Source organism: Manis javanica, chromosome 1 (genome assembly GCF_040802235.1).
Source record: "Manis javanica isolate MJ-LG chromosome 1, MJ_LKY, whole genome shotgun sequence".
Taxonomy (NCBI): domain Eukaryota; kingdom Metazoa; phylum Chordata; class Mammalia; order Pholidota; family Manidae; genus Manis; species Manis javanica.
The window spans coordinates 197,142,142-197,168,767 of NC_133156.1; the positions used below are offsets into that span (position 1 = coordinate 197,142,142).

Below are 26,626 nucleotides of genomic sequence, written 5' to 3' on the forward strand. Positions count from 1 at the left end.
TTTTCTGAGCAGTAAGTCTCAATAGTGGGCTTAAAATATTTAGTAACCATGATGTAAATAGATGTGCTGTCATCCAGGCTTTATTGTTCCATTTATACAGCACAGGCAGAGTAGATTTAGCACAATTCTTATGGGCTGTAGGATTTTTGGAATAGTCAGTTGAGCGTTGGCTTAACTTCGAATCACCAGCTACATTAGTCCCTAATAAGAGAGTCAGCTTGTCCTTTGAAGCTTTGAAGGCAGGCATTCTCTATAGTTATTAAAATCCTAGATGGCAAGTTTCTCCAATACAAAGTGTTTTATCTACACTGAAAATATGTTGTTTAGTGTAGCCACCTTCATTAATTATCTTAGATCTTCTGGAGAACTTGCTGCAGCTTCTACATCAGCACTTGTTGCTTCATCTTTCACTTATATGTTTTAGAGACAGCTTCTTTCCTTAAACCTTATGAAACAACTTCTTCTAGTTTCAGACTTTTCTTCTGCAGCTTCCTCACCTCTCTCAGCCTTTATAGACATAGAAAGTTAGGGCCTTGATCTGAATGAGGCTTTGTCTTAAAAGAATATTGTGGACAGTTTGATCTTATATCCAGACAACTAAAACTTTCTCTATTATTAGCAAGAAAGGTGTTTTGCTTTCTTATCATTAATATGATCACTTGAGTTACACGTTTAATTTCCTTCAAGAACTTTTCCTTTGCACTCACAACTTGGATAACTGTTTGGTGCAAGAGGTCTATCTGTTGGCCTAGCTGAGCTTTCAATGTCTTCCTCACTAAGCTTAATAATTTCTAGCTTTGGATTTAAAGTGAGAAACATGTGACTCCCTTTCACTTGAATCTTAAGAGGCCATAGTAGGGTTATTAACTGGTCTAATTTGAATATTGTTGTGTCTCAGGGACTTGGAAGGCTTGAGGAGAGGGAGAAAGATGGGGGAACGGGTGATCAGTGGAGCAGTCAGAACACTTACATTCATCATTTAATTCACTCTTCTGTGGGTGTGGTTCATGGTACCCCAAAACAATTACAATAATAATATCAAGGTTTAACAATCACAGATCACCAGAATAAATATAATAATAATTAAAAAGTTTGAAATATAGAAAGAATTACCAAAATATGACACAGGGACACAAAATGGGCAAATGCTTTGGAAAATGGCACCGATAAACTTGTTTGGTGCATGATTGCCGTAAATCTTCACTTTGTAAAAAACAGCAGTATCTGTGAAGTGCAATAAACTGAAGGGCACTAAAACAAAGTATGCCTGTACTATATGACCTCTCTTCTTTGTGGATCTAAAAAGACAAGAAAAGGACTCAGCTCATAAATATAGAGAACAGGTCAGTGGTTCACAGCTGGGAGCTGGGAGGGTAGGAGAGATGGGTGAACTGTTTCTTTCTCCTTTTTTTTTTAGTTTAAATAAATTAGAATTAAAAAAACAGTGAGAAAAAAATATCTCGAAGAAGAAAAGAAAAAGTTGCACAGTACAAGGCCACTTGAAAACAGCAACTAGGCCCAATTTTATAAATAAAAACTTAAGCTAGACTTGGATTTATTTATTATTCTATCAATTTCATAGAGCTAGAAGGTGATTTAGAGAAGGAAGATTGTTTAAGGGATAACTCTTAAAACATTTCTTGACACCCAAACAATCTGTATACATTTATAACGGTAAGTTAAAATAATACTCTGTCTTAATGCTTAAATAATGCTCTGTCATGGAGCAGAAGTACCACACTGCAAGTTCACCTTTCTAGAGGACAAATTAGATTAATAGAAAACATAGTGTTTTTTTCTCTTGTTTCTTTCTGGATCTCTTATTTGTGATTCATAGGCCTCCTATATTGCTCTTCTGATTTTCTTATCTTTTTCTTCTGTATTAAATATTTTTGTCTTTTATTTTAAAATCAGCTCTATTGATATATAATTTTAATCCAGTAAAGTTCACATTTTAATTGTACAGTTCAGTGAGCTTTGACAATGTATATAGTTGCATAACCATCCCCACTATCACTCCAAGAATTTCCCTTGTTGCCTGTGCAGTCCCCCTCCTTCTCTGCCCTCAGCCCTGGCAATTTTGTCTATTTTAGAATGTCACATAAACAGAATCATATAGTATGCAGGCTTTTGGGTCTTGCTTCTTTAACTTAATATAATCTTCTTGAATTTCTTCCATGCTGTGTACATCAGGTTTGTCCCATTTTATTGCTGAGTAGAATTCTGAAGCCATAAAATGTTTATCCATTCATCAGTCAATGGACATATTGGTTGTTTCCAATTTTAATTTCTCTTGGAAAAATACCTAAGAGTGGAATTACTGGGTCATATTATTAGGTATGTTTATAAGAAATTACCAAATGATTTTCTAAAGTGGTACCATTCTACCCTTGCAAAAGCATTTATTACATACCCTTGCCAAGATTTTATTCTAAGTTTTCTTTCAAGAAACTTTATGGTTTTGCATTCTATTTAGGCCTATGATTCATTTTGAGTTAACATTTTTGAATATGATGTGAGATAAGGATCAAAATTCTCTTTTTATCTTTTTGCATATGGATGCCCAGTTGTTCCAGCACTATTTGTTGAAAAGACTACCCTTATTGAAATATCTCAGTACCTTTGTGCAAAATTAGTTGGCTATATATTAGTGTAAATGTGGATGTATGAGTCTACTTCTGGACTCTGTATTCTGTTCCATTGATCTATTTGTCTATCTTTATGCCAATACTAGACTGTCTTAATCGTTGTAGCTTTATTATAAATCGTGAAATCAAGTTGAAGTTGTTTTAGTTTCTTTAATTTCTCTCAGCAATGTTTGCAGTGCAATGGTCTTGGACATATTTAATCCATTCTTAAATTCTTCATTTCTTCAGGTGCTGTTGTATATGATATTGCTTTTTTTTTTAAACTTCAGTTTTTACTGGTTAGTTGCTAATACACCATTTTTTTTCTCTTTCCTGGGAAGTTTTTCAAACTTATATTCTAACACTTCTATTAATTTTTAAAAATAGCAATTAAAAAATTGTGTGGTAACATACATGACATAAAATTTACCATTTTAACTATTTTTAAGTGTACAGTTTAGTGGCATTAAATACATTCCTATTATTGTGCAACCATCACCACCATCCATCTTCAGAACTTTTTCATCATCACGTACTGAAACTCTATACATATTAAACACTAGCTCCCTATTTTCCCCTCCCTCTAGCCCTTGGCATCCATTGTCCTACTTTATGTCTCTATGAATGTAACTATTCTAGGTTCTCCATATAAGTGGAATTGTACAATATTTGCCCTTTTATATCTGGCTTGTATCACTTTGCATAATGTCTTCAAGGTTCATCCATGTTGTAGCATATGCTAGATTTCATTCCTTTTTAAGCCTGAATAATATTCCATTGTATGTACATACCACATTTTGTTTATCTATTCATCCATTGATAGACATTTGGGTTATTCCCACCTTTTGACTATTGTGAATACTGCTATGAACGTGCAATTGGTTTTAGTTTATGAAGTCTCTCATGTTTCTCTGCTTTTTTTCACTTTCATTGTTTCTGGTTTTGTTTTATGGAAGTGATGTCTTCTTCTATCTCTCCAATTATTTATTGTAGTTTTTTTAAAGTTTTCTTATTCTGTATGTCTCTGTTCCCTCAAGTTTCTTTTCCTATTTGTTTTCATTTTTAGCTTTTAGTCAAGGCTTTTGTCTAGTGGTTTTTGTTTCATGTTTAAGAGGGAAGCATTTAAAAAGTGGACTGGAAGCTGTGTGAGGGGAAGGGGGCAGACTAAACATCACTGTGGGGCTGATCAGGTGTTTTTACTAGAGTATTACAAATGCCAATACTTCGAGGAATATTCTCTGGGGCCATTTTATTATTCTACAGAATTATTCTACAATATCCAATCTGGGGGAGAATGGGCTATAGGGGACAGCAGGGGTCGGGGGAGCAGTTATGGTGGGGCAGCAGGGCTTTAAGCCTTGCTGCATGCTTTTTGGGAGCAGTGTGGGACCATGGGGGCCAACGGTTCCACTGCTACTTAATCCACTTGTTTTCAGTTCAGGCACCTCCAAGGGCTGAGCCACTCACAGGTTCTGTGGCATAAAATGACTTGCTTCTAGCTGATATTGCTCTTTGAGAGATAATTAGGTTGTAATTTCATCCACTCTGCTAAGTCAGTAACTGCTCTACCATCTGCTTTTTGTATTTCAGAAGTATGTTGAAATATTTTATCTACTATTGTCTCCTCTCATAGTCTTTTTTGTTGGTTAATAACATTTTTATTGCTTTACTGACATTTAAATTGGGTTTGGGATGGAAAGGAAATAAACACATTATATCATATTTAACTCATCAAACAACATTTTCATTTATAAATGATTTCAAACATTTCTTTTACTACCTGAGAGGAAAAATTTCTATTCAAGACAGTAAATAAAAAATAAGATAAAATGGAAATGCTAGATCACAGTAAGTTTATAGTAGTAAAAGGATGGTAAGTTTCAGAAAAGATACAGACAGAACAATATACTATCGCATTTCTGGTGATGAATATGTTCCTTGGTACTCTGGAAAGTAGAAACAATTTGAAAAGGAGCAATATAGATCTGTTGATTAAAAAAATGCTATACCTCATAAACACAAGTAATATTATATAGAAAAATCACTTATTGCATAGTTAATTTTATAATTTTATGGAGCTTGCTTAATCTCTTGTTGCTTTTCTTTCAGCTATTGCCTTCTTTTTAGCACTTTCATTAGTGGATGGTTAGTTACAGGAAGAGGCAGAAGTCCACCAGGCAATTCTACTATTTGTTACTGGCTAAGAGGCTGGACTACCCACTTAACAAGGGTTTAAGGATTACCTGTGGCTTAAATTTTTAGTGCTGTCCCTATTACTATAGATCATTTTTTGCTAAATATAATTATACTGAATACTTACTGAAATACTATTTTGAGTTCTGAGTTTAATATTTAAGGTAGGTGGAGAAGATAAAATGAGTACCTATTTAAAAACTGAAGAACTAGACCCATGAAGAAAAGCTAAAGGGAGTTTTTTGTTTTGTTTTGTCCTGTCTGGGAAAAGTAGAGGTTAAATGGAAATAATGTTGTTCAATATGTCAAAGATATTTCATGGTAATGTTTCCTGTGGCTCCATTCTAGGCCTTTTTCTTTCATGGGTAGCAGACAGTATGCATCAACCTGCTTGGCCATCCCCTCCTTCCCAACCCACCATTTTTCCCCAAACCTTTACCCAACTAACTAACAGGTTTTCATAACTGCTTTCCAGACTAGACCTCTATCCTAAGCTCCAGTCCTGGTTTTCCAGCTATTTCCTGATTATTTCTACTCCAATGTACTGCAAGCAGCTCAAGTCCAATGTATATAAAAGCTAAGGTCATTATATTCTCCCCAGCATTACTCAGCCATTCTGTGCTCTCTCTCTTAATTTCTTTTCTTTGATAATGGTGGCACCAGTTTACTTTGTCACCTAAGCTTAAAACTTATTTCAGCTTTTCTTCCTTCTTTTCCATTAACCCCTCCATTCTATCAGTCACCACATTTTATTAATTCAACTTCTTCAGTGTTTTTCAAATTTATCTTCTCCTATTTCCTATGCTATTAGTTCAGAATCTCATTAAGTTTTGCCCAAATTATTAGTATTATGTTTCACTTAACCCATAGTAACTATAATGAAGTTTTTGGGTGATGATTATCTGAAATACTGTAATTGCTTAAGTATTCTGTTTCCTTATTCTAGCATCCATAATCCATCCTCTATCAGTGTTATTTTTGTAAATTAATAATCAGGTCATCCCATCATCCTGCTTAAAGGCCTTTAATAACTCTTTACTTAGAGAATAATGCCTTCATTTTTTAGCATGGCGTTTGAGATCCTTCACAGCTGTACTTAGCTTTGCCTTTTTCCAGTTTTATCTTTAACCACTTAACTATACCAGATGTCTATGCCTTGAATCTGTATTGGAATTTCATTCCACCCTGCCTTGTAGATGATATTCCACCTTCTTTAGATGCCTTTCCTCTTCCTTTACCTTAAAAGATTAATGCTTTTTATGAAGTCTTCCCCAAATCCTGTTGGAATATGTCTGTTTGTGTCTCTGTCAGTCTCTGTATCCGTGCTTCTTCCTCTTTTTCCCTTGCTCTATTTAATATGTATATGTATATTATCTGAATTATATTGATTATATGAATATGTAATATACAGTATATTAATATATAAAATGAATATTATATTCACACATATATGTATACACATACATATGTACACACATATATTTACATACATTATATAGCTATATATTCTTAAGTAAACTAGCCTTGTGTTCCTTGATGTTAAGAAATGTTGTATTTATTCTTTATCACCAGAGCCTAGTTGCTCAATAGATTTTAGCTGAATGAATGAGTAATGTTCATTCCTAAGATTTGGACACCTAGTTTCCATTTCCATTGAAGATAAAACAACAGAATTTATACTTCAATCTTTAGGTATTAGGAGGAGTAGGCTATGTACCGTAATGAATTATTTATAACTTGGATACGTTCGTGGCCTCTTCTCTCATGAGGACAGATTTTTGTCTAATCTGTGCTGCTAAAATCAAAACTAATTTTCTGCTGGATCAAAAATAGTTTTTCTGTTAAATCACAATAATTTCACCAGAGAAATGATTCATATTGATGTATAAGGAAATGCAGAGGGCCCAAGAAGGTTAAAGGAGAAGGATCACATGAAATTTTAATGACTTTTATTTGCCTATTATGCATTTTCTTTATTGGAATCTAAAAATTTAATTTTATATCCAGCACTAATTGTCAATGCTTAACTGGCATGGCTGAAGATGTTGATCCTTAATATTTATATTTACATTCTTATTACACAATTAACTTAGTGTAAGTCAAGATGTTAACCAAAATCATGAACTGCATTTCATTAAAAGGTACATTTCATGAAATCTAAAATCCTAGCACAATGGTAGGGACAACATAGCAAACTGTTAATTTTTCCTTTAGGAGTGTTAAAATGATCTTTCACATCTTTTTTGAATAGAGAGGTAAAATGTAGTTCAATAGTGCTCTTGAATGGAGGCAAGTCATTTTCAGTAGACATAAAGCTGTTGTGCATAGCTCTTGAAACAGGTTTGTCAGGAATCCACCTCTCATCTTTCTCCTATGGTTGCTGAACCCACTCTAGACTCCACTTACTGCAATATGTAGACAAGAGTATATCTATCCTAGGCCTTTTAGGCCTTTTTACTCTTTCAGGGGGCATAGCTGATAAAGGACAATTAACCTGTTTTATGTATACCCGTTTAGCTATCAATTCAGCATTCTGCAATAAGGTCTGATACTATAGAAACGGAATAGACTATTTACCCAAGTAGTGAGTCTCCCTTTACTGAAAATGTTCAAGTACACTTGTGTCTGATTTGTTCAGTGCTATATTCCTGAGTCTTGAATAGTCTTGGTCCAGAGTAACTACCTAATAAATATTTCATCTGAATGAATAAAGCACAAAATAGAGGGTGTTTCACTTAGCTTTTGCTGTGTAATGAATCATCCCAAGAAGTAATAATTCAGAACAATAATTCATTAGTTTTTATGATTCTGTTGGTTGACTGGACAGTCTGAAATGGCCTCATATTTCTGGGCCCCCTGCTCTACTGCTGGTCGGCTGGGTTCCTCTCTCCATGTGTCTCTCATCTTGGCATTCCAGGAGAGTCCGAGGGGAACCTGCAGTGCCTCTGCTGCTTAGGCTCAGAATTTACTTCCAGGGTGTTCTATTGGTCAAGAAAGTCACACAGCCAGCTCTAAAGAGTTTGGGAAATTGACCAAACCTCTGGATGGGAATTGTTGCAAAAGAGTTTTCAGCCATTTTTAATCTGCTATAGATGACTAATGTTAAAAAACCTTCTGCAGAGACTTGTAATGGGAGGGAGTTGGTGAAGCCCTTCCAGAGTCCTTCCAACTTTGAGACTCTAATTCTACCCAGCTGAGTGGATCTCCTGTAGTGTTCTAAGAGAGAACAGTTACTAACCTTTAGGGTTCTGAGAACCTTAATTTTCTACTTTTGGTAAAATAATTCAAAGATATTCATTGAATAATTACTCTCTATTATTATGATCTATAATTTATATTCTACCTTTAGCCATTTCAAATGACCATCAGAATTTTCTTGTTAGTGAGAGTGATATTTACACAGTTACACTGATATATACCTAGTTTTACTTTTAATTCTGGTATATCAGCTAGCATTCTCCATTCCTTATGTTTTGGTGACCATTCTGTGATCATTGGGTAAATTCTACTCTTATTCACCACACTATGTTTTAGAAGTCACTGAGCTCAATAGTATAAAATTCTTATTTTTCTTCTGCTTCAGAGGAGAGTGCTTACATTATTGACTCAGTATTTACTGCTATTTGCTACTAAAGTTCTAATAATTCTATTGTGATACTTTAAATAAAAATACTCCCTTGAGATTATTTTAGTAATAGAAGGAACCCAGATAGTGCAGAAATATCATATGAGCAACCTATAATAATATATGAAAAACCTCTGAAAATATTCTGTTAAGGAGTTTCAGAACAATCATAGTGGGGTGAACAGTATAAGAAGACTGAATTGCTGATAGTTAAATTATAAAAATAGAAAAAGTTCATACCATAAAATGTTGCTAATATATTTTTGCATGTGTATGCAATTAGGTGAAAATCATGTATATTTTTGATAATTTTTGACAAATACTTGAAACATGACTTTTAGTTATCTTTGGAATCTGTTGTTTAAATTTTTGATTTGGCATTAAACCTCCCATCACAAAATTCTATGCTAATAACCTCTCATTACTCTTCCCAAACCCTGTCCCACCCCCAAAAGAAAAACAGGCTCAAAGGATTGATACGGCAGGTCTTGAATGTATTGATAATTAACCTGATCAGGTAACATTGCCAGGGAATCTTGTTCTACCTATCCTTTCTTAAAAAAAAATTAATTTCTTAGAGCAGTTTTAGATTTACAGAAAACTTGAACAGAAAGCAAAGTTCTCATACATTTACATGCTGTACTCCCCAACCAGCTTCCCTTATTACTCACATCTTGCACTGCTGTGGTACATTTGTTAAAACTGATGAATATCAATATATTATTAACTAAAGTCCACAGTTTACATTAGGGATAGCTCTTTGTGTTATACAGTTGTACGGTTTTGCCAAATGCATAATGTCACGTACTCACCAGTACAGTATTATACAGAATAGTTTCACTGCCCTAAAAATTTGTGTTCCACCTATTCATCTCCCCTACCTCCTCCCCCAATCTGCACATGTCCTTTTTAATACCCAAATTAATGCTAGGATAATATTAATTAATTTGAGAATTTGCTTAAATAACCAGTGACTCCCTGTGGCAATCATTTAGATTAGTGCTATCCAATACAAATATAATGTGAGGCATATATGTATTTAAAATTTTCTAGAAAATGCATTAAAAAATTAAAAGAAAAAGGTGACATATCTTATACTTGTTTCAATATATCCAAAATATGACTTACAAAACTGAAAATTTTTTTTGTACTCTCAAGTCTAGTGTGTGTTTTAAAATTATAGCACATTTTATTTCAAACTAGTCACATTTCAAGTGCTCAATAACTACAAGTTGCCAGTGACTAAGGTATTTGAACTGTGCAGGCCTAGATGGTGAGCAGTTTGAAAGCAGTTTATTCTCCTCTCTCCAGGGCTGCAGATTAGCAAATATTTTGGAAAGGTTTATCAGAGAGATAAAGGAGCTTTCTAAATCTCTGGGTGCTGACACATGTCTGTAAACACTTTCTTTAAACCCTCTCTCCAGTTTTTGAAAAAGTGGAATGGGGATCATGCTCACTCCAACCTATCAAAGAAATGAATATTGGGCTTCCTGACTCCCAGAAGGCCTGAATCATCTGAAGTGTTGACTCATGAACCTAAAGGTGACTGAAATGTAATGTGAATCAAATTTGCCTTCCAAGGCATCGTTGTTCCCACTTTTCTCCCTCCTCTCCCTCTCTTAGGGTGACTCATCCTTCTACCACTCAGAGTCCAGGGGCAGGTAGATCCTAAAACTTTCAAATAGACAACCCCAGTCCTCAGATTATATCCAGCCCAGCTGAGTTGCCTACCTCATTCAGAGGCTGTAGTTTTAGACTGAGAGTAATCCTAAAATTGTCCAAGACCAATCTTTTTTTTTAAGGTGGTGAAGGTAGTAGTGATGAGATGGTCTGAGAATTTACGTTTGAAAAAAAATGTAATCTTTTGTTTCAAAATCTTTTAAAACTTAATGCATACTTAAATCTTTACGGCCTACTTCATGGACCTGCTAGTACCTCTCTTCACTCTGGGTTTTTTCCTTTCCTGAGAGGAAAGTTACCATCCCCATCCCCGCCCCCCTGTTAACGCCCTTCCGGTGGTTTCGAGCCAGACACTCCTCGGAGCCCTCAATGCAAGCAGCCCGCCCGCTCGCTTTCGCAGTACCCTAACTGCAGACGGGCCCCCAGCTGCAGGATAGGCCGAGACCCCGGCCAGGCCAGCCGCTTCCAAGGTGGAGGGTGGGGCTACCAGCGCCAGGCCCCGCCCCCCGAGCCCACCCCAGCCGGTGAGAGAGAGGAAGTGCAATAGCCCAACCCACGTTCATCTCTTTCCCTTTCCGTTGGGCCGGCTGGTTGCCCATCGTCTGTGTCCCTTAGCCGATTGGCCCTCTCCCTCTCGCGCCCGTCCGTGCCTCTCCCTGTCGGGAGGGTGAGTCACGCCAAACTGGGCGGAGAGTCTGCTGGCCTCTCTCTTTTCGCTGGGTGGGCGGCGGCGGCAACTGGGGACTGAGCGGGTGGCGCATCACGGGCGCGGAGCCGGAGGAGCAGCCTCATTGTTCCGGGAGCCGCCGCTGCTGCAGGTCCCTCGGCTCGCTGGGCGCTGCCGCTCAGTCCTCCCAGCCCCCACAGCCGCGCGCGGCCCCAAGGAGAAGCGTGCCCCGCAGAGGCGGCCGCTGCAGCATCGCCTGCGACCTGGCAGCCATGGAAGACACGGACCCATCGCCTCTGGTCTCCTCGTCCTCCGACAGCCCGCCGCGGCCCCAGCCGCCGTTCAAGTACCAGTTCGTGAGGGAGCCCGACGACGACGAGGAGGAGGAGGAGGAGGAGGACGAGGAAGACGACGAGGACGAGGACCTGGAGGAGCTGGAGGTGCTGGAGAGGAAGCCCGCCGCCGGGCTGTCATCGGCCCCGGCGCCCACCGCCCCAGCCGCCCGCGCGCCCCTGCTGGACTTCGGCAGTGACTTCGTGCCCCCAGCGCCCCGGGGGCCCCTGCCGGCCGCGCCCCTGGTCGCCTCGGAGCGGCAGCCGTCGTGGGACTCGAGCCCGGCGTCGTCCGCGGTGCCCGCGCCACCCTTCCCATCCGCGGCCGCAGACTCGACCTCCAAGCTCCCCGAGGACGCTGAGCCCCCGGCCCGGCCTCCGCCTCCGCCCCCGGCCAGCGTGAGCCCGCAGCCCGAGCCCGTGTGGACCCCACCCGCCCCGGCCCCCGCCGCGCCCCCCTCCACGCCGGCCGCGCCCAAGCGCAGGGGCTCCTCCGGCTCCGTGGGTGAGTGCCGCGCCCTCCCGCCGCCCCTCCCTCTTTTGTGTGCGGCCCCAGAAGCCTCGGGCGGAGCCCTCTTCTCCTCCCTGGAGCGGGCATTGTCTGTGGGTCTCGGGGCGCAGGCGCCCCCCCCTGGTGGGAGCCGCGGGGAGCAGGGTGGGGCGGCCCTGGAAGCCCGGGCTTGTTTCTCATTGTCTGGGTTTCGGGAAAACACGTGCCCTCTGCCGTCTCCCAGTTTCTTCCCCGTAGTCCGCAGTCCACTGGGTCTCAAAGTTAGGCACCCACCTCTGGTAGGAGCTGGGTGTGTTTCGGGGACCTAGGGTTGTGGATTCATTGGCTGGCTTGGTTCCAGGGTGAGGATGGACGGGCCTTGGAGCCCTCATCTTTTGTCAAACACCCGTCTGGATTGGTCCTAGGGAAACGGCGCAGTTTCGCTGCTCGTCTGTTTGCCTGCATTTAGCCCTGGCTCCCCTCCTCACCTTTCGCCTGGCTTGGGTAGCCCCCATGCGCTTCATCTCCCGCCTCCCCCCCCCACCCAAACGCACCCGCTTGCTCCCTCTTGCGCTGGTGGGGAGCTGGCCCAGTGGAAAACGTCCACATTTTGACCCAACTGCAGTGCAGAGAGAGCGCCTCCAGTGGTGTGGCGCGTGGCGAACTGGGAAGGAGAGAGTTCTGGAGAAGTGCTGCCACCTCCCCCGCTTACCCTGGTTGTGATGTGGCGAATCTCCGTCAGCTAAACGGAGCCGGGGGAAATGGCATCTGGGCATTTCCAAGGGGCCGCAGCTCTGCCAGGGACTCAGCTGTGCAGTGTGAGGAATCGCTGTTAGTGTGGACAGGTTTAGCCTCTTAATGCATCATAAGAAAGACAAAATTGTTGACATTCTTAAGGGGAAACCTGTAGATTCCTTGTCAGGCATAGGCCAGTTGAACTTGTAGCCGATTTACCAGGAGATTTAATGAAATGTTTTGAAATCGGCGTTTTCATGTATTGGTTAGAGATACTATTTCTTAGAAGTTGTATTTTCTAGGACTGCAGAAACAAATCTGCATAGGCTGTAAATAATTTCAAGTCATTACATTTACCTGAGTACCTGAGTATAATGTTTTTAGGAATATTGTTTTGTTTCCCTTTTCATCTTCGGAAATTGTTTGAGGTTAGAGATTAAGAATCCATTTTAGAGAAATTGTTAATTTATTAACAAGTAACTAACATGTCTCAGTAGCAGTAGGACCTTTTTTTTTTTTTTTGAGGGCATCTCTCATATTTATTGATCAAATGGTTAACAACAATAAAATTCTGTACAGGGGACTCAATGCACAATCATTAATCAACCCCAAGCCTAATTCTCAACAGTCTCCAATCTTCTGAAGCATAACAAACAAGTTCTTACATGGTGAACAAGTTCTTACGTAGTGAGTAAGTTCTTACATGGTGAACAGTGCAAGGGCAGTCATATCACAGAAACTTTCGGTTTTGATCACGCATCATGAACTATAAATCAAGTCAGATATGATTATTCATTTGATTTTTATACTTGATTTATATATGAATCCCACATTTCTCCCTTATTTTTTTAAAATAAAATGCTGAAGTGGTAGGTAGGTGCAAGATAAAGGTAGAAAAACATAATTTAGTGCTGTAAGAGGGCAAATGTAGATGATCAGGTCTGTGCCTATAGACTAAGTATTAATCCAAGCTAGACAAGGGCAACAAAACATCCACGGATGCAGAAGATTTCTCTCAAAATGGGGGGTGAGGTTCTAAGCCTCACCTCTGTTGATCCCCAGTTTCTCACCTGATGGCCCCCCTGCGACTGTGCCTATCTTAGGTTGTTCCTCCCTTGAGGAATCTTACCCATCTCTGGCTAACCAGCCGAGTAGGACCATTTTTAATGTATAAAACATCAACAGTCAGACAGCGTAACTGTTAGCCTTATTGGATTTTAGAAATGGTTCGTTTTATGAAAAAAGAATCTGAGATCACAGAAGAAATTTTTTCCTTCAATTCATTCCTGCTCCACGGTGTGAAAATAAACCAATTGTGAAATTTCTGAATAACATTTTGATATTGAAGTACCCAAAGCATTACTCAAAACACTAATCACTGCTCTAAAAGATGCTAGATGAGGAATAACTCAGTCTTTCATTTTCTGAATCAAAAACACACATTTGAGAACACTAAGGTGAGGTAGAATAATAAGTAGTGAGAAATTTTCAAAGGTAACAGAAGAATACTAATTTGTCATCTTGAATTGCTGCGTGAAAACAGGATTTCTTTGAACACTAGGAATTCAGGAGGTGACAGCATTCTGTTGGAATTTTGACTTTGGGAATACTAACTTTGGAAGACAAAGGAGAGAGAACAATGCCTACTGAGGGACTCTATCTTTACATAGTTCCTTGATTTTGTATTGATGGTACCTACTGTGAAACTTCAGTTCCTTTAGAAAATGCGGGGCACTGTGATTGTGGTCATGGATAGTTAAACCATTTCAGTTGAGTCTAAATTTAACAGTTCATTCAGCTGATGATTGGTTACCTACAAGGCCACAGGCACTGTTTTGGGCTATGAGGGTATAGCAGTAAACAAGACACTTGGCTCCCTATGGGCGAACTACAGATAATAAGCACATAAAGAACAAACCTAAAATAGTGGTAAGTCTTATCAGGAGAATAGGATGGTGCCATGGAAAATAATTGGGATGTGTGTGTGTGGGGGGCCTTTTATAGGTAAGTTGTCACTGAGAAAGGCCTTTCTGAGTAGGTGAGATTTGAGCTGCAGAGATCAAAAATTTTGAAGCAACTCCTAGGAGGCAAAAACCCTGAGACGGAAAAGAGATTTGTGTATTTGAGAATCTTGTAAGAAGCCTGCTGTGGGAGAGTGGTTGTCAGTGAGAATGGAGAAGAGGGCTCCTAGATCATTTGGGATCTCTTAACAGGCCATGGTAAAAAGTTTGACTTAAAAAAATAATGTTTATTTTAGACATAACTCCTTAAATAATTATATTGTAACTTTGGAGCAAAAACATAGTTTTGAAGAGTTAGAGGATTGAGAGGACTGATGTGAATAAAGACAAAGAAAGTGAGAAATGTGCAGAGCCTGGTCAAATATAGACCAGCCTGCCTGGAAGAGGGTTGTGTTACTGAGTATGGGAGATCCTTGGTGCTGGCCTATGTATTTAACAATGTGGTTGACACTGTTTTTTGTATTAAACTCTGATTTCTTTCACTTGATAAAATTATAATTTTGCTGTCTGCTGTTGTGTTTGGAGCATCCCTATTGCAATTCAGTGAGACTAAAGCCCTGCACTTGATGACCATTTTTCACTAAGAGACATTTGGCTTCAAGTAGGAAAAAAGGAAGGTGGTTGGTTATCCTAGGCTTTGAGGATATGCAAGGGAAATGTTGGGTAGAAATTGAGTAGAGAGAAATGCAAACATTATCATTAAGGGTGACATTGAGCTGGTCTCTGGACATGTTCTAAACCAGTGTGAATTAAGACTGAAAACGTAAATCTGGATTTTGAAGGGTATTGAATGCCAAATTAAGGAATGAGGGTTTTATCATCTTGCTTTTATCCATGCTTTGCCACCCAGAGTTACCTTTCCTTTTGGTAATTTATATTAAGAAACCAAAAATGTTGTTTGCAAAACATAAAGTTACTTCATTATTTATTTTGCACCCTTATCCTGAATTACTGTGTTGGGAAGCTATTGAAGATTATTGAACTGAGGCATGGTATCATGAAAGCAGTGTTAGGAAGGAAAATGAGTTGGTGACAATATTCAAGATAGGTTGGAAAGAAACATAGAACAATTTAGAGAGCTTTTGCAGTCTGAAGAGGTGAGTAAGTTCCTTACTAGTTCAGTCAGTGAAAATGGAATAGAAAGGGGGAATATAAGAAACCATAAGAAGCATGATCTCTTTGGCTGTGAATCTCCATTTTTACGGTTAGGTTATAAAGAGGTTTTATGAAATATTTGATAGGACTTGAAGGCCATGGATTTAAATACAAAGAAAAGAAATGCTGGAGCTTATTTTTCAGAGACTGTCCAAAGTTATTCATTGCAAGGGAAATTTACATAGATTATTGCTCATCAATATGGGTTATGGCTTGGGAATTTAAAAAAAATATTATTATTTTGTAAAGTAATGTACCATATGATCATTTATATTGGCATAGGAGCACAAATTGTAAATGTTAAAAGATTCTGTATATGGTTTGAATCTGAAGTATCAGTTCTTAATATAAAGACCAAGTAGACAGTGATGCGACTCTCCCAGGAAGTAGCTGCATCTCAAGAGATGTCATGCCCTATCCGTTTCCCTGTTCTCCTCCCATTTTCATCTAGAAAATAACAAGGTAAAGAACTGATGAATTTAGAGATTCTGAATAATTTCTTTTAAGCTGTTTATGATTTCTAAGTAGGAATAAAAGTTGGGAATAAGTGGTATACTTCTTATGGATAAGGTGATTTACATTCCACATTAGTTCCTATGAAGCTCAGTGTCAAATTTATAGTCCTTGTTTCGTAACTTGAAAGCTCTCTCAAATCTTTTTCTAATGAGGTGATGAATATATATTGAAACTTCAGTAAATATGTAATTTTTTGGAATAGTTAGAAAACATGCTATATTAGCACTATATCCCTGTAAACTTGGAAGAGCAAATCATTTCTAAATAGGAGCGTATTATCTATTGTACAGTAATTGGCTCTGTTTTATGCATGGTTATTTCATAATATACTTAAAATCATTTATTTGAAACACTGTTGATGGAAGGCCCCAATTTAAATGGCACATTTTAAAGGTACTTTGCTAGCCCAGAATAAAAGTACCAGCCAAATGGACAATAGTTCTTGATTCTTCCCTGGAACCTCTGATTAAGTAGAAGTAAATATTGCAGATACACTATTTGTATAGTACATTCCTCAAGACTTCCTGTTTTTACATGTAGACCCTAGAAAGTCCCTCTGGGGGTGACACCACCAGGGATGGGAACTGTAAGGGAAGAACCGTGAGTCATTAGCAGTGTTTAAATGGGTGAATGTGACCTTTGTGGAAAGCTAGTAAGGACACAGGTATGCAAAATGGTGGGGCTCAGCTAAACTGATGCTAAGGTCTTCTCATTCTGATGGCCTCATCATTCTTTTCAACTCTAAAGGAGGAGTTGATAATTTCACATTTAAGCTGCTGGCTATTTGTTTCTTGGAATGGTGATTATTTTTAAGTTGCCTCGTATATATTTCCTTAATATTATATTCTTTCCTTATCATGTATATTATATTGTATATGTGGTCATTGATATGTTTACTCGTTTCCATTCTCCATCAGACTATGCTCTTTGGTGAAAGGAGTGTATTACCTTTTTTCTTTGAGGAAAAGGACTATATGCCATTTTATCTCCATTGCTAAGCACAGTGCCTTTGATGTAGTATAGGTAATCAGATATTTGTTGAATAAATAGGATATTATGGGTGAAGGCTGATCTTCATATTTTGTATAGTTCTGAAATTACAATATTTTCTCTCAAAAATGCCAATTCTTATTAATTAAAACATTTATTTACATATCCAAGGTATATGGATATACCATATTTTATTTAACCAGTCTCTTACTCTTAAGTTGTTTCTCAGCTTTTTCTGTTATAATGTTGCTGTGAATACCCTTATATATTCTTCAAGAATACATGCTGTTATATGTGTTATACGATAAATTCCTGCATGTTGAATTGCTGATTCAAAGGGTATGTGCATTTAAAATGTTGGTAGTTAATGCCAACTTGTACTACAAAGAATTGTTTCATAGATTGATGAACAACCCACCAATAATGTGTTAAGGTGCCTTTTTCCTTATGCCTTTACTAACAGTATATTGATTAACTAGTAAATGGTTTGGCAAATTGTTTTTATTTTACATTTTCGAGCATTTTTTTGGCTTAGGTGTCAATACATTTTTTCTGATTGCAGCTTTTGCTTATTCATCTGGGTTTTTGTTCCTGTAGATGTAGGAGCTCTGATCTCTTGGAAGAAAATTAGCTTTTTGTCATATCTTTAAAACTCTTTTCCTGATTTGTAATTTGTATTTCGACATTTGGGATTAGTTTTTGTGCAGAAACTTTTATGTAGTCATTTGTCATTTTATGACTTTGAGTCATAAAAGTCGTTGAGATTTGTGCAGGTCTTAGAAAGGCCATCTCTAAGGTAAGGTTGCATAAATTTCTCCCATCTTCACCTAATACTTTTATGATTTTTATGATTTCATTTTAACATTTAATTTCTTAATTCTTCTGAGGTTTATTTTGTTCTAGAGAGTGAAGGAGTTATATTTTACTTTTCAACATTATTTCCCATTTGTTCTAACACCATTCATGGAATCATCCATATTTTCTTTACAGTTTGAAATGCCACTTTTGTTAAACACTTGTAGGGTGGGTGAAATATTTTCTGTTCCCTTTGTTCATGCATAAGTACCAAACTTTTCATTGTTAAACGTTTAAATAAAATACTAGCTGATAGGGCTTTTCCAGATTTGTTTTTCATGGCTACCTGGGCATGTAGATAGACTGCTAAAGAGAAGTATTCCTACCTTTTCATTCTAAAAATTTTTTGAGAAGGGAAGAAACATTCTCTATACTCTGTAGTAAGTAGCTGCCAAATATTGGGTTATCTTTTTAGCAATCTCCAAATCCACTATTTAAGTGACGATCTAGTTAAAAAAAACCCACAAACGTTTTTTAATGGCTTTTTCTCATTGATGGAGCTGTTACCATAGATTTAAAAAAAAGGCTTTTAAAGTTTTGTCATTCAAACAGATTTGACAGTTTCTGTTTATATTGGTGTCCCCTTGTAAGGTCAATATTAGTTAAGAAAAAAAAAATTTAAACCAGGCTTAGGGTAGAGTATGGGGACAAAAAAGTGATTACAGATTGTACTTAACGAGAGGTACATGTAGCAGATTAAGGGAAAGACACAGGCCCCTAGTTGTACTTTCTGCTGTCTTAAAATCAGAGGAATGTGAAAATTAATAAAAGGAACCCTCAGTAGAATGGAGTCAGGGCGTTAGAAGGAAGAGCCATAGGAGTCTCTCAATTACAGGAAGAATTGTCAATTATAGACCTATACAGGAGAATCTTCAACAGGGACAGGTCCCAAATTCGATAGGAAAGATGTACATTACATCTCCTACAAGAAATTAAGGACCCCTGCAGTTTAGCCACTGAGAAACTGACAGTCCTCACCTTGAACTCTTATTTCTGTTGTGACTTTAGTTCAAAACAACCCCTTGGACTTCCTCATTCTTCTCCATAAAATAATGTCCCCTCCTTTGTTTGTTGGACTTGCCTGTGGTTTTACCATAGATTGCTTGTCCCAAATTGCAATTCTCTGCTATTTTCAAATAAACCCATTTTTGCTGGTAAAATAACTGACTTTTATTTTTAAGGTTAACAGGAGTCTTATGATTGTACTTTAGGGGCCATGATGTATTTATCTACCTGTCAACAGCTTTTGTGAAAAAGAGAAAAAGCCATACTTGGGTTCCAGATCTGCCTGTGCATTTTTTCCCCTAACTTTACAGATAACTTGTAAACTCGATTAATTAGAAGATGCTATAATAAAATTTATTTATCCCTGTGTTTTGGCAGCCCTAGGTGAAGCTGATATAAAGTGTTAAAAAATTTTTTAACCAGAGTTAAAGATCTAGAGTCTTTGATCTCAGAAAAGAAGGGAATTTACTTTAAAAAAATTCTGTTCTTTATCCTAAGGAGGTTATTAAATGTTTAAGTCGTTCATAGTCATTATAGAAAGTTTTATTATTCCACCAAGTTCTGATATTTTAATTTTACTTAAAAATTATCATACTAAACAACTTGATAAAAATTTTGTTAGATGCTTTTACTTATGAGAGGTGAATTATGAAAATCAGAATTTGAGGGGTGAATTATGAAAATCAGAATTTAGAAGATCAAGTATTTTATTTTGTTATAGTTTATAGACCGTTTATAATATGTAACACAGATCTGCTATAAGGAAAGGAATATAAGACATCACTTTTGAACAAGGACTGAAAAGCTGCCACCCACTAACATACTTTGTCATTTACCTGCTCTTACTCCAGCAAGCTTTCTGTTGTTAACTATAATAAAAATTTGGTTAATAGAACATGTTGCAGAAGCTACAGTTAACATTGATAGAATCAAACATGCACATTTTAATGGTCTGCTAAAAGAGTTGTGGGTAAAACTGTGATTAACATTGCTTCACTATGATAGAATTTTAGTATGTTTACCTTGCCTTTTCTTGTTTTTGCAGGGTTTTTAAAAAAATTATTTTTTTCTTATGGAAAATTTCAAACATAAAGGAACACAGAATAGTGAATGAAACCTTGTTTATACATCCCTAGCCCCAGCAACCAGCAGCCCATGGCCAATCCTGCCAATCCCACATCCGCATAGGTATTTCATTATGTATCTTTCAAACTGTAGGTACTCCTTTGCAAAACATAACCACAACACTGGTAATCAAATAGTTCCCCAACATGTTTAACGATAACTAATTAATATCATTAGATATCTACCCAGTGTTTACATTTCTTATTATTGAATATCCATAAATGGTCATTTTCTTTTTTAACAGTTTAAGAAAAAACAAAATCAAAATAAGGACCACATATTGCAATGGATTGATTTGTAAGTCTCATAGTTCATCTGTGGGTTCTCCCTTACCTACTTGGATGCTCTCTCTGAAATTTGAAGAATGGTCATACGCTTTCTTTCATTTTAATATTTTTATTAAGGTATAATTTACATACATGCATAGATCTCAGGTTTTAACAGTTTTGTTAAAACATTTAACAAAAAACATTTTGTTGAAATGATGAGTGCATCCACTCATTTAACCCACACTGATGTCAAGATATAGAACATTTCCATCATCACATAAAAATCCCTTAGGCCTTAGAATTCAACTAAATTCAGTTCTTATTCTGTCCTCCCCGCAAACCCAAGCAACCACTGTTCTGATTTTTTTTTAGCATCGTTTTGCCTTTTGTAGAGTGTTACATGAACAGAATCATAGAGTATGTGCTCTCTTATGTCTGGTTGCTTGCATTCAGTATGTATTTGAGATTTATCAATGATCGGTAACTTGTTCCTTTTTACTACTATGTAGTATTCCATGATACGAACATACCACAATTTAATTATTAATTCACTTGTTGATGGACATTTGGATTATTTATAGTTTGTGGCTATTATGAACAAAAGAATGCTATGAACACTGTACAGGCCTTTTGTGGATGTATGTTTTCATTTATCTTGGATAAAGAGAGTAGAATTGAATAAGATAAAGAGTATAATTCCTAGGTCATGGGTAGGTATATATTTAATATTATAGGACACTTCCAAACTGTTCTCCAAAGTGATCCTACTTCCACCAGCAATTTATGAAAGTTCTGGTGGCTTCACATTCTCACCAGCATCTTTTGATATCAGTCTTTTAAATTTTAGCCATTTTAGTAGGTGTGTTATGTCTCTTTGTGGTTTTAATTCAGATCTCTCTCGTGACTAATGAATTAGAGGACTTTTACATGTCAATTGGCTACTTACATTTCTTTTGTTAAGTGTCCAAGTGATTTGCCCATTCTTACATTGGCTTGTCTGTGTTCTTACTAATTTGTAGTTCTTTGTATATTCTGGGAAAAAGTCTTGTCAGGTATATGCATAATGAATATATTTTCCTAATCTGTAGCTTGCCTGCTAATTTTGTTGATGGTTTCTTTTGATGAGTATAATTTTCTAATTTTGAAGAAGTCTTAATATCAATTTTTTCTTTTATACTTAGTACTTTTTGTGAGCTAAGACATCTTTGCCTACTCCAAGTTTGGGATGACATTGTATATTTTCTTCTAGAAGCTTTATAATTTTAGCTTTTATATTTGAACCTAGGATCCATCTTAAATTAATTTTTGCCTATGCAAGAGGTATAGATCCAGATTTATGTATTTTTCCATATAGATGTCCAGTTGTCTCAGAAGAATTTTTTTTGAAAGACTTTGTCTTTCTCTATTGAATTGTTTTGGTACCTTTGTCAAATCAATTTGCTATCTAAGTTTGTCTGTTTATGTTTATGTATTGTGTTCTTTTGATCTATTTGTCTGTGCCAATACCAGACTTTTGTGATTATTATAGCTTTATTGTAACACATAGTGTCTTAAAGTCAAGTAGTGTAACTACTCCAAGTTTATCTTTTTCAAAATTGTTTTGCCCTTTTTAGGTCCTCTGTATTTTCATTTACATTTTAGAATCAGCTTGTTCATTTCTACAAAATGTCTGCTGAGAATTTGATTGGTTTGCATTGAGTCCAGAGATCAATATGGAGAGAATTGACATCTTAGGATTTGAGATTTTATCCTAAAACCAACCTAACAAGTCAGCCTGCCACAGTTTCATGGATGCTAGCAGAAGACAGAGCCTGGGTCAGAGACAAAAGACTTTATTATTCACAGCAGGGGCAATAGCCAGAACATCTGCATTTTCTTACTTAGGTTCTCTGAGCCTCATTCCCATAGGGCCACATGGAGAGACCCAAGTGACGCTTGGACTTGCTGTAGGTTGTATTATAGGAGAGGAACCTTGAGCTTAGAGAAACTGAATTTTGCACTACATAATAAGCATGCCTGTTGCTCAAGTGTAAAACACTATCTCCGCTCCAAAGGTGTTTGCTATATAAACATCTTTGGAAAGCTAGTCAGAAACAAAGGCAGTCAGTGCTCAGTCCCTGTTTGCAAGATACGCAGAAAGCATAGGAAACTCAAGAGAACTCTTTCCTGACACCCAACAACATTTCATGATCTTCCAGTCCATGTACATGTTGTGTGTGTGTGTATGTATATGTACGTATAGCTATTGTTTAGGTGGTCTCCTTTAATTTCTCTCTGCAGTGTCTTGTAGTTTAGATCTTTTGTACCTCAAATGTTAAATTTATCCATAAGTATTTTCTTTCTTTCTTTTTTTTTTTTTTGCTATTGAAATGATATTTAAATTTTTTTTCATTTTCCATTTTTTAGTTGTTACTGTATGGAAATACAGCAAGTTTTATAATCTGTTCTTTTATCTATCCTGCATCCTTCCTAACTTCACTTATTAACTCTAGTAGGGCATAGTAAGGATTCTTTTTTAACCGTTAGGATTTTCTAACTACACAGTCCTGTTGCCTGCAAGTTAAGATAGTTTTACTTTTCCCTTTTGATCTTTATGCTATAAAAGTAGTGAGAAGGCAAGTGGATTCCTTGCTTCATTTTGCATCTTGAGGAAATGTGTTTAGTCTTTTGCTATTAAGAATGATGTTAGCTACCTGTTTTTCCTAGATGTCCTAACTTAGGTTGAGAAAGTTTCCTTCTGTTCCCAATTTGCTGAGAATTTTTATGAAATAGGTGTTAAGTTTTATTGGATTCTTTTTGGCATATATGGAGACAATCATGTGACTTTCAGGCTATTAATATGTAAATTTCATTGTTTGATTTTGAATGTTGAGCCAACCTTGCATTCCTGGAATTAAACCTCTCTTGGTAATGTTTATACTTTTTGTAATTTCTGGATTCAGTTTGCCAATACTTTGTTAAGTATTTTTACCTGCATGTTTAAGAGATATTTTTCTGTAAATTAATTTTCTTATTCTTGTCTGGTTTTGGTATTAATACATAATACCAAAAGTTAATACCAAAACTATAGAATGTTTTGGAAAGTGTTTACTCTGCTTTTTTTATGTTGAGTTCACATAAGCATCCTCAGATATTTATAGAATTTACTAAGGAAGTCATCATCAAGGCTTGGGGTTTTCTTTGTTGAGATTTTAAATTATAGGGCAATTCTGGAATCAGACAGTTTGACAGCTATAAACTACTCTGGACTAGGGCTCTCATCAGCTTCTTTATGTGGAGCCCCCCAGGGTAAAAAGTCTGTTGTCAAGTACATGTATGTAGGTTCCTTTATCCATTTCAGTCGCTATGGTTCCTGAAGTTTCACCAAAGTTTGCTGCCATCCACCAGATTCTTCACTTTGCATAATGTCCTCAAGGTCCATCCATGTTGCCACAAATGGCAGAATTTCATTCATTTTTATGGCTGAGTAATATTTCATTATATATGTATGCACATTTGCTTATCCATTCATCCCTTAGTGGACACGTAGGTTGCTTCCATGTCTTGGTCACTGCAGATAATGCTGCAATGAACATGGGGGCACATATGTCTGTTTGAGTTAGTGTTTGTTTTTTTTTCCTTCAGATAAATACCCAGAAGTGGAATTGCTGGATCATATGGTAGTTCTATTTTTAATTTTTTGAGACACCACCATATTGTTTTTCACAGTGGTTGAACCAGTCCACATTCCCACCACAAATGGCACAAGGGTTCTTTTTTCTCCACATCCTCACTAACACTTGTTATTTCTTGTCTTTTTGATAGTAGCCATTCTAACAGGTGTGAGGTAATTATCTCATTGTGGTTTTGCTTCACATCTCCCCAACAATCAGTGATACCAGGCATCTTTTTAGGTACCTGTTGGTCATCTGTATGTCATCTTAGGCGAAATGTCCGTTCAGGTCCTCTGTCCATTCTTTAGTTAGATTATTTAGTTTTCTGCTGAAGTATGAGAGTTCTCTATATATTCTGGATATTAATCCCCCCATCAGATATGTGATTTGCCCATATTTTCTCTCATTCAGTAGGTTGCCTTTTCATTTTTGTTGATGGTTTTCTTTGCTGTGTAGAAGCTTTTTAGTTTGATGTAGTCCCACTTGTTTATTTTTGCTTTTGTTGTCAAATCCAAAAAAAATGAGTTAATAGCCAGGTGAAGAGATACCTAATGCAAGGTCCCAAATAAAAGAGCTTCTAGCCTCATGGATCTTGGGGCCTGGGTTGGTGGCATGTGTTCCCCAAGCCTGGAAGCTCTCTCTTTCAGAGAGAAGCAGGATGCAAAAGTCAGATATTTTTGTGTTTACTGATTTCAGTTTAATTTATGAATTTATGAAACACTGCATGAATTCAGTTCTCTTAAATTTATTGAGACTTGTTTTATAGACCAGGAAATGATTATAATGGTGAATGATTTAAGTCTACTTGAGAAGACTGTGTATTCTGTTTGTAGTGCTCTCTGAAAGTCAATTTGGTTTAGTTCACTAATAGTGTTGTGTTATAAATTATGTATCCTTACTGATAATGTGTGTGTGTGTGTGCATGTGGCTAGTAGTGTCAGTTAACTGAGAGGTGAGTGTTAAAATTTTTAAATACAATTTGTAGATTTATATAAATCTCCCTTAATTTTGCTTCATACATTTTTCATATATGTTTGCTATATGCCTTTAGTGTTACATCTAATTAATGTTATATCTACTTACTTGTTTATCATTATTAAATGCCCCTCTTTATCTCTGGTAATGTCAAGGTAATATTCCTATCTTTGATTCTACTTTACTTGACATTAGTGTAGCTGCTCCAAATTTTTGTGTAGGGTAAGTGCTTGGATAAAATATATTTTTACATTCTTTTAACTTTTAACCCATCTGGGTTTTTATATGTAAATTGTGTGTCTTATAAACATCACATAGGGCTTTTATCTGGTCTGAAAACCTCTGCCTTTTAACTGGGGCTATTTATATATACTCAATATAATTAGTAATATGGTTGATTTAAGCCTTTGTTTTCTGTTTCATCCACTGCTATTCTTATATACTTTTATGTGTTCCATCCTTTGTGTTTTTATTGTCTTCCATTGCTTCTATGTATTATTATATATTGTAATTATTTGACCTCCAGAAATCAATTATTCTTTAAAGAAGTTAGGAAGTGAGAATATTTTGTTATCTACTCATATGTCTACCATTTCTGTGAAGATCCAAGTTTCTATCTGGTGTCATTTTCCTTCAGTTTGAAAATTTCATCTAACATTTCTTGTAGTGCAGGTCTTTTGGTGATAATTTCTTTCAGTTTTTGTTTTCATATTTTGTTTATCTGATAATTTTGAAGGATATTTTAGATGAATACAGTCAATCTTGTTATTAGTGGTAATTACCTACTATAAAGTCACAAAAATGCTAAATTAGCAAATGTAAATCATTGCCCCAAGGGGAAATACAGGTTTAGGTTCCTGTGCACCTCTAGTTCTAACATTTTTTTGTTAACTGGTCAATAGACTTTGTTTTAGGTGTGTTTCTTTTCAAAGACGCATTATTTAATACATGTTGTTGATTTCTTGCAACTGAACTCATGGCTAACAGCGCTGTAACTCATGCCTGAATGAAGCTATCTGACACTTTTGTTTTCTCAGTGAGGGGCATCATAGCCATCTTGCAGTTAAGAACAATAGGTAGGACTTCAGCACTGTACTTAGGGGCTGCTTTAAACAGCAAAATCACCAACAAAAAGCACAGGTACGGAAAAAGAAATGTGGCACTAAATAGACTGTATAAAGAACACTTGTTTACATTTTGAGAGCTGAAACAAAAAGGCATAGAGTTGCCTTGTTTGACCACATCTGGGAACCTGTGGGGGATGACAGGAATGCTTTGCTTCTCTGCATTTATTACTGATTTTAGGATTACCCATTTAGTGAGTAGGCAAATTGGCAAATATGGAATCAGTGAATAATGATTAATGATTATGGATTGTCAGTTGTTTTCATTTTAAAGATGTTTCATTAGCTTTTGGATTGTCTTGTTTCCAGTGAGAAGTTAGACCATTCTTAGTAATGTTCCCCTGCTTTTTTCCTGTTTTTAAGTTTTTCTCTGTATGGTTCTCAACAGTTTGATTTCTACAGTGTACTTTGTGATTTTGTGTTTATCTTGTGGGGGGGTTCATTGAGCTTCTTAGATCTGCGGGTTAGTATTTTTTCATCACTAATGTCAGATTTCAGTCCATTATGTCTTACAGTGTTCCCCCTCTGCTTCAGATCCTGTCTCCTTATCGAGGAGACTCCAGCTGCATATACTTCAGTGGCTTGATTG

At 37.0% G+C, this 26,626-nt stretch overlaps 1 protein-coding gene across 3 annotated transcripts in view; it reads left to right on the forward strand.

The window, feature by feature from the left end:
- Positions 1-10,796: 10,796 nt before the first annotated feature.
- RTN4 (reticulon 4) overlaps positions 10,797-26,626 on the forward strand; it is a 63,900-nt gene continuing 48,070 nt past the window's right edge. The window contains exon 1 of one of the 3 annotated variants that reach the window (XM_036991098.2): positions 10,797-11,629. In XM_036991098.2, coding sequence (XP_036846993.2) covers positions 11,065-11,629 — 565 coding nt within the window. In that variant the 5' untranslated portion in view covers positions 10,797-11,064. The remainder of the gene's footprint in view (positions 11,630-26,626) is intronic. The other 2 variants (XM_036991099.2, XM_036991100.2) reach the window with 2 other exon arrangements.